We start from the raw sequence: 9648 nt of genomic DNA on the forward strand, positions 1-9648 counted from the left end.
ACTACACTAACAACGTAATAACGTAAATTAAATTATTAATATTTAAGTTACGTTAACTTAACGTCGTACTACTTAGTACGTTCCTTACGTTCTACGGCTAGCCTTATGAGCCCTGGTATTGGATAGAGGGCTTTGTGAGCAGTGGATATGGCAGATGTAGTATGGTTGATCTATATTCTTTATTTTCACTCATGGTTTCTTAGGATTTATACATGAAAGTTTAGGTTCAATTTATTCAAATAAAGCATACAGTTTTTTTTTGTCTTTTTTTTTAAATTAGTTGCCTTACATTATTTCTTAATAGATTTTGAAATATTTTCATGCTTTGTGTATAGGCAGAATATGTTTCAGTTAACATAAAATTTTTTGTATTTGCCATCAGAACTTGAGTTATTTGACACCAGAAGAGTAGTAATACCATGATTTTTGAAAAATAGAATATCAGTTATTTTGAAACTAATGAATATTAAAACTGTAAGATGTTATGATGGTAAATACTAAGTTGATGAAGTGTTTTGTGAAACGTGTAAAGTGCATAATTTGTTTCTCTTGTGTTCTTTTGAAAAGTTATCTTGGGACGATTAAGAAATGTTATCGATGTATGCTTTTCAAGAAACAATTTTTTTCTTTTTCAAAATAAATGGGAAGTTCTATAAAACCAGTTCTTAGTAAATAAGACTTGTAATTTTCACCTTTTGTGCTTGATAGGTCGAAGTATTATAGCAAAAAAAGGAGATGGTTCACAAGTGAAAAATTCAACTGACAGCAGCACAACGTTAGAAGATGATGATGTTAAAGGTAAGTGAAAGAATGAAAGATTCCTCCACTGGGCATAGTTGTCAAAATATTTGATGTGACATGCATAGCAAGATTTAGTTAAAAATATATTGTGATAAAACACTTCATGGCATGGGATAAAACTCTCAAGCAGCAAATTATATTGTTTGGCAAAATTAAGTAAATTTTAAGATCTAGTTTATTATCACATATTTTGTTCCATTTCAAATAATTAAATCCTTCTTTCTAGCATTCTATCAAATATTGAACAGCTCTTTCAAATAAGTATAACCTTCATTTTAGCATTTTGTTAGGTATTTTATATTTCCAACAACATTTTTAAATAAGTAATTCTACATTTTAGCATTCTTTCACCACTACAACAATCCTTTTAAATCTGTCTTACATTCTAGCATTTTTTGACAAATGGTTTCCACACTCTTCAATAATTCTTTTAGTTAAGTAAACTATATTCTAGCATTCTGTCAGGTGTGCTTCATTCTTTCCAACAGCCCTATTAAATAAGTTAGGTTGTTAGGTGTGTTTCATTTTTTCCAACAAACATCTTAAATAAGTAAATTGTAAGTAAACTATTTCTTGTGAACACATGCTTACTAATAATTCTTAGTGTATGTCACCAATTCTTATTTTTAAGTTTTATTTTGTCATTCAAAATAAAAAATACTGGTTTTTAACCTTATTACATTTCCAAAATAATATCTAGAAGCTTGAAGATTTCGGACAATATCAGCTCTTCTTTTCTTTAATTAAAAACAAAACAAAATTTAAAGCAAGAAGTTAGCCTTGATCCTATTGCCGCTCCATCTATTTGATTGTACAAAGAGGTGAGTGCTGCTTAATGGTTAGTATATTCAAATTGTGTATCTAAGAATTCATGGTTTGCTCTTCTTTTCTGCAAAAACATGCTTTGAACTTTGGAGCTGTGGGTGCAATCACTATTTGATCAGAGTAGAATAGCCTAAAAGCTGGTAGTGTACTGTTGATTAGTCTGTTGTGCATTTATTCCCTTTTGTTTTACATGAAAATTGTAAAACTAATTTAATACATAAAGCATCATTTAAAATTAATTTTTATTTCTTTAATGAAACATAATTTTAAAAATCCAGTAATTGAAAACTACTAACAGGTTTACATACTAATGTAAGTAACTCTAATGACATGGGTCAAAGGCCATGTCATCGTGTTTGTTGACTTACATTCAAAATTTTATTGAATGATTATTTTATTAATTTATTTCTATAAATTTGGTCTCAAATTTTGTATTATAATTCAGATTTTAGTATTATACATAAGTTAATTTCTTAACTAAAAACACACCTAAATATTGATTTTTATTTGTCACATGGTACGTTGAATGCAGCACTGGTTCAAATTAAATGTTTGTGATGTCCAAATAAGTCTATAGTTTCATACGAATTAGGAACTCAAATTACTGATATTAACAAGCTAGAATATAAAATAAAAACATCCTATATTTTCTATTTGCTGAGCTATCGCTATGTTTCCTGAACCAAACACAGTGGCCATGCTCACCTTGTTTTATTTTTGAAAACACTTCCTTATTCACACCTACTTCTGTCTATGACATGTGAATAACCAATTGAAAGCTCAGAATGTCCCCCTACTGGCTTTCTCAGCCATTTTGAACTATTAAGGTGTCAATCTCATTATTTTGATACAATTTCAAGCTAGTAAGGTAAGTCTTTAGTGAGCTCAAAATTTCATATTAGACCCAAACACAGCTTAGTTACTAAACTTGATATAGTAACTATCCAGTACATAACCACCAAAATAACCATGATAGTAGTCATATTATAGATTTTGATAATGTATGTATATCTTCACAAACTTTTGCTGATTATCAGTAAATGTTACAAGGCTTTCATATACAAAATATCAGGTTTTTAATTAAGTATTAAAATTTTTTTATTAAAGATTTGCTTGTGAATTTTTTCTTTCAGAAAATTGACTATCCAACATAGAAAGTAATTCTGATTTTAAGATTAAAAATACTTTTCTTCATTTGAAAATTGCCAAATTTTATTTGCATAATCTCTATAACCTAAATAATTATCAAACCTAATTTTTTCAGAAAACTTTGTATTTTGTGTTATTTTCTCTACCTTAACTTGATATGGAGTTGATCAGTTTAAATGACCTCATAACCACTTTGGGAAATAAATCTAAATTTTGTTCTATAATCACTGGAAATTGTAACAGGAAATCAAAAATGTTATATTCTAAATAGAAGACAATGAATCTCTACTACTTACAATGTTACAAACTCTTTTGTACTCGCATGTTATGTTGCTAGGTGTCATCAAATTTCACACATGGAGGATGTAACAAAATATCATTTTTGTAGGTTTTATATTTGCATTTTGAAATATAAAATTATAAATTACTATACCAATACCACAAAATACCACTAGTTTAACAGGCTTCCTAACTAAGCTGTATTTGGGTCTACAAAATCTCATTTCCAATCAGCATATCACATTAATCACCATGCTTCAAACTCTGCAATGGTAATAACAGCTTTACCCATGTAAGTACTTTAAGAAGACTGACAGAATTGTGTAATTCAAAATGAGTGCATTTGATTGGTGGATTCACTAAATATATCGGCAAAAAGAAAAGGTTGGAGGTTCTTATTTTATATTTTAGCTTATCAATATTAGTAATTTGAGTTTCTAATTTGTTAAATACTGTAGGCTTAACATTTTATGACACTTACAATACAATCTAAGCAAATATAAAAGACAATTTACTGTGTGACACACAAAAAATTGATATTTAGCAACTTTTTTCTAATTTACTTTTGAACTAAGAAATGAAATAATGTATAATACTTAATTTTGATTTACAAACTACAATTTTATTCCAAATTTATGGACATACATTAATAAAATAGTAGTTTAACTGTTTCAGCATGGGCTTGGTCCCTGGGACTGACCTTGTAACCATTTTGTACTTGTCATAGTTTCATGCTTTAAATTTTAAAGTGTATGTTAATGAAATTTGGCAGATTATCAGTAAACACTACAATGCTTTTGTTTGCAAAATATCAAATTTTATATTAAGTTTTAAGATTTGTAAAGCAATGTTTCTCTCGTGCCTTTTTCTTTTTGATTGTTGCCTATCAAACATGCAAAGTAATTTTCATTATAAGATTAAAAATACTTTTATGCATCAGAAAATTTTCAGATTTCACATGTGAAATCTTTATAATGTCCAGATAGTTAAAAAATTTTTCTTAAGAAAAAACCTTATTTTAATTCTTATTTTCAGTAAGGCATTTCTGTATGTGTTTGGTAGATTTGGCCAATCTCGTAACCACCATAATAAATTAGAAAATAAATATAAATTATGCCTCTTTCATTCTAGAATGACAATAAATTATAACACAAAAACAAATCTCTTAAATCTTATAAAGTTATACATTTATATATATTTATTTTTTTTATTATATTGACCTTTCAACCATGCATGGCTAACAGTACAGAAGTTACAATGACATGGCACACGTGCTCTCATGTTACCATATCCAATAATATATAACTGACCTTTAGTCTTTACAAAATTACCTGTCTTGGCTGTGTTTTAGTAGACTAGTATTTTGTAAAATACAGTCACATTTCAATTATTATACATTATTTATGTATATAGATTATTGGTATTTCGAAATAAGTTCTTAAACTTATTTTTCTTAAAACATAGAACAGTAAGTGAAGAAGTAAAGCAAACAATTATCTCTTCTAGTTATGACTTTTGTACTCTGTTGCTGCTTGACATAGGTCGCCAAGCCTTTTAAAATTTCGCACATGGAGGATATGAAACAAAATAATTTTTTTGAGGTTTTTATATATACAGTTGAATAACCAAAAAATCATAAATTACTATATCAATACCATGGAATTCCACTATGATTTAGGTCTAAAAAAATATGAAATTTTGAGTAGACTAAAGATACAACCTACCTCTTAATAATTTAAAATGGCTGAGAAAGCCACTAAGGGGACATTCTTAGCTTTCAATTGGTTATTCACGTCATGTATAGAAGTAAGTATATATAAGGGAGCATTTCCAAAAATGGAAAGAGGTAGGTGGGGTACCACTGTGTTTGATTCAGTACACTAGCGATATCTTAGCAAATAGAAAATATAAGAGGTTCTCATTTTATATTCTAGCTTGTTCATATTGGTAATTTGAATTCCTAATTTGTATGGATTGAATAATGTATAATACTAAAAATTGAATAATAATCTACAGTTTGATACCTAACTTATTGACATAAATTCATGGAATAGTCATTCAATAAAATTTTGAATGCTAGTGAACAAACACAATGACATGGCCTTTGACTCATGACCCGTCTGGAAAGGATTAATAAAATTTTGAATGTATGTCTACAAAACGTGATGATGGGCTCTGACCCCGACCCATATGGAAAAGGTTAATCTAGCATTGTTGAAAGAGAAGGAAGGATTATAAAGAAAAGCAATTCAGGCATGTTCTTCTCGGGAAGTAATTTTTTAAGATATAATATTTTTAAATATGGATTTTATTTTCATCATAGTAACTCAGTACATATTGGTGTAAGATAATGTGACTACTTAAGAATAATTGATATACATATTGTAAGAGAATAAACAAATCTACAAATTGATGTATATATTAGTTTAAGTTGATAAAGAAAACAATTTATTGATGTACATAATAATGTATGTTAATCAACAGAATTACATATTAATATACTTACTTGTGCAAGAGAAATCAAACTTTGTATTCATGTACAGGGATTAGACAAAAATAGAAATATCTTACTATAACACCCATAATTTAAGGGAATGGTACATCATAATTATACCCGTTTGTGTTTCTGGTGAGGTAAAGGTGTAATTGTTCTGTTACTAATCATTCCCAATTAAAATGGGTAAAACCTTTCACACTTCCAAAGAAGTCTGATAGTTAGAACTGATCTGGCCAGTACCATTTTCATTGATGACTTCAAGTTTTGCCAAATTTTCCAAGTAGAAGAAAATTATCAAGATTTCCAAGAATTATGCACTAGATTTTATTTAGAAAAATCAAAATAGAAGGCATTGGTAACAAAAATTATTGCAGGAGCAAACATGATGGAGCAGTAAATTTTATTAGTGAGAACAGTTCATCAGAACTTCACAAAATGGGATCTCAGTGTCAGACAGCAATGCAAAAACCACTTATTGCACTCACCATTGCATGTTGCCTCATTCTGTGGTCACTGCTGTAACCCAATAAAGAAATATGGTACGATCAGATGAATCATTTACTTTATATCCATCTAATATACATATATATATTCATAGCAGTAACCAAGGGTGCATACTACATTGTTTGATTCTTACTGTCAAAAGAGCTGGTGGTGCCATCATGATTTGGACAGCATTTTTTGGTGTTGACTTGGTTTTGTAATTTTCCTAAAGAGCAACCTTCAAGTAAATATCTGACTAAAGATTGTTGTAGTTCAGGCATCTACCTATGAGCCACCAGGCTGTAATGAAAAAATTTGGGTAAACCAAGAAACATTATTTTGTATTATCTGTGTGTCTGTCTTATTAGTAAAAGAAAAAGTACATCACAATATATATATATATATATATATATATATATTATTTTAGCATTTTACATCCAGCTTGTAATTTAATTAGCCTTTTTTTAAAAAAAATCCTTATGAAGACACTTCTTTCCTGAAACTAGATTGTAAGTAAAGAGAATGTGTGGAAGCAGGCTAGTCCTGGGTGTATTATTTACACATTGTGTTTGTACATGGTATGCTGTGAATGCATACAGAATAACATATGTTACACATAAACAGCTTAATTTTTCAAAACTCAAAAAAAATTTCAAAAGGTACTTCTGTACAGTTGTACTTGTTCCTTTTAATTGTAGTGTATCACATGGCTTACTTACATCTGTAGGCTTCCTTTGTTCTGAAGATCTTTGTATTGTTATTGTAACAATGGCTCTGTTTGTCATAGTAGTAACTTCAGACTGTGTGATATATGATTTTGGAAATTATAAGTTTCTGTTTATCTAAGCAGAATACAAATATTTTATCAACTTGGAAGTGTTTTAGAGCAAAAACTTAATTCTTTAGTTGTTTAACATGTTAAAAGGTCATCACATGAAAAAGTTAATTGTTTAATTAATATAAGATGTACTGATGTCCTTTCCTAAAGATTTCTAAAATTCAAATAAAATTATGTCATTTTATTTTCAAAATAAAACCTAATTACAAGAAAAAATTGTTTTTAAATACATCAGTTGAATTAAAATAATTTATTAAAAACAGTGTACACTGAATATTGCATGAAATCAAAAATATTACTAACTTTGAAAAAAGGAAAGTCTGGGTGGAGTGTGAAGAGATACTACATATTTTTTATTTTTGTTTGCCAGATTTTGGAACTTGTGTGTATATATGTTCATAGAAGTTTTGAAAGAGGAGCTCCTCTTATCATTTGAAACAGGATTTTATTTTGTTTTACATATTGTTTTAGATGTACATACTAATAGAAGATTGGATCTGAATAAACAAGCTACTTATTGAAAAGCTTTTTGGGTTTAGAAATGTATTTTATCGATTTAATTTAGTTTTTTTTGGCTTATTGCATGATCTATATTGTATGTCTGAATTTTCATCTGTTAATATGAGAAAGTAAATATGAATGAATTCATATTAAGAAAGCTTTTCGTTGTGTTTCAAAAAAACAACTGATTCTTCTTTCTGCATGAAAATCATTAGTTTTTATTTAATTTGGAAATATGGTCTTATTAGATTATCTTTCAAGAACTATCTTATGTTTAACTATCTAATCTTTTTCATAGCTTTGGGCTTTGGTCTGTCTTTGCTTCAAGATTTTCTGCCTTTTTTTTCCTTCTCCTATTCTTAGATGGTCCCTCAGGGCCTCAAAGAAGTAAAACTGTTATACAAGTTGATTCAGGTATGTACCAATCTGGCATAAACTGTTTCTTTCCTCAACCCTTTAATTTCTGCTTCTCTAAACAATATGCAAGTTTATAATTAACATGTAATAGACAGAACTTTGTAATATGTGGAATATAAGTAATTTCCTAGACTTGGCAGAAAACAAAAATTGTACAACATTTTATAACTGTGTGATTAACATCTGATAGAAAAGGCTTTGTAACTTACGAAATACAAGTTATTTGCTAGACTGTGCTAGCTGGACACAAGAAAAATCCTACACATTGTATATTTTGTGTGTGTGTGTGTTCAAATAAATGCAATCCTTGTCTGTAAAGATAATCCTTTTTTTTATTTTCATAAACATTTTATTAAAAAGATTAGCTTTCTACTTAAGTGTTTCAAGTTTGATTCTTTTTCTACATTATTATAATTTTTTTTATATTGTCTAAAGTTTATCTTGTTTTTGTTTCCTACTTTATTTCTGTTGCTTTGTTTTATTTTAACTTAGTAGTATGCTTCAAATATAATAAAGAATGAAGATTAATTTTGTTTCTTGAGATTTCCTGGCTTTCTTTTTCTAAAGATTTTGGTCTTGTGCCTTTTGTTTTTACCCTGTTTCTCTTCTCAAAGTTAAAACTTCAACTCCTGACAGTAACCTAATTTCCAAGCTTGTCAAGAGATCAGATCAAAAACAACCACCAGCAATAGGTAGGTAAAAAGATCATGGGCTAGCTACTATGTAGAATCACCAATAGTAAGTTGTAAGAGTGGACCTACATACGTAAGACCAAACAACTACTTGTATTAGGCAGGTGTTAGTCTTGGCTGACTTAAGTGAACACTTCAATACAGTCAGATAGAAGAGATATATTATTGACACTGCTAAGTAGCAATTACCATTAAGAGATTAATAAATAGATCATAAAATAAGGTACAATCATACAGAGGAATATCCACAATATATAATAAAAGGATTAGTTTGTAGGAGTTGCAGCCCCTCTTCATCAATGATGGGCTTCTCTGTGATGGCTGTGATTGTTGAATGTTGGCCTCCTGAAGGAGGATTTTGTGAAATATACTGAGATTGATGTTTTTTCTTCTTTCTTGCACATTTTCTAAAAATCCAAGAACCTTGAGTGGATGACAATTTCAAAGATTCTGTTTCAGTGACCTAAAGGCACAAAAACCCATTTGGTGATTTTGCTAGTATGTTTGTGAGTGGCATAACAAAAATTATTATATATTTGGCTGGTTGCTTTGTCTTGATGCAGCCGTGTCTTATTGACATTCAATTTGTATAAAGATAGTATTTATGGGGTAAAGTGGTGTCAGCCCTTTAGCCTTATAATATGTAGAGCACACTTTTGAATTTATCTCGACTTTACATATGCTTAACTTACCATTATAGCTGTAAACTGTAACCTTCATAAATACCCAGGAAAAACTTCTGTGATATTATCTGCACCATTTTGGAAATGTTATGTAACTGGCAATATGATGATAAATCACCTAGAATTTTATATATTCACTTAAGTAGATGTGTTCTTCATCCAGTGTGATGACTCGCAATCATCAACAGTTGGTCTTCTATTTAACTGTGTACTTTCAAGGTGCTTGTGAAAATAGGTTTTGTGTTGCTTTGTTGGTCTACATCAGAGGTCACCAAACTTTTTTCACAGCGGGCCAGATAACTGAGAGAATGACGAGCGCGGGTCGCATAACCATTTTGTTCAATACAATACAGTGAATACACAAAAAATAAAGACAACAAACATGTTTATTTACCAAAAAGTTATCAAAGAAGGTGATGTTAGCAATAAGATAGTTATATCACACACAGTGCGCACATATCTGAATCTCGCAAACTAAGCAGC

At 29.3% G+C, this 9648-nt stretch overlaps 1 protein-coding gene across 4 annotated transcripts in view; it reads left to right on the forward strand.

Annotated features, from left to right (window-relative positions):
* LOC106460608 (calcium/calmodulin-dependent protein kinase type II alpha chain-like) overlaps nucleotides 1-9648 on the forward strand; it is a 59401-nt gene that overhangs the window by 35529 nt on the left and 14224 nt on the right. For 2 of the 4 annotated variants that reach the window (XM_022387372.1, XM_022387373.1), the window contains exons 13-15: nucleotides 709-798; nucleotides 7737-7787; nucleotides 8405-8482. In XM_022387372.1, coding sequence (XP_022243080.1) covers nucleotides 709-798; nucleotides 7737-7787; nucleotides 8405-8482 — 219 coding nt within the window. The remainder of the gene's footprint in view (nucleotides 1-708; nucleotides 799-7736; nucleotides 7788-8404; nucleotides 8483-9648) is intronic. The other 2 variants (XM_022387374.1, XM_022387375.1) reach the window with 2 other exon arrangements.

The sequence above is a fragment of the Limulus polyphemus genome, unplaced genomic scaffold, assembly GCF_000517525.1.
Source record: "Limulus polyphemus unplaced genomic scaffold, Limulus_polyphemus-2.1.2 Scaffold803, whole genome shotgun sequence".
Taxonomy (NCBI): domain Eukaryota; kingdom Metazoa; phylum Arthropoda; class Merostomata; order Xiphosura; family Limulidae; genus Limulus; species Limulus polyphemus.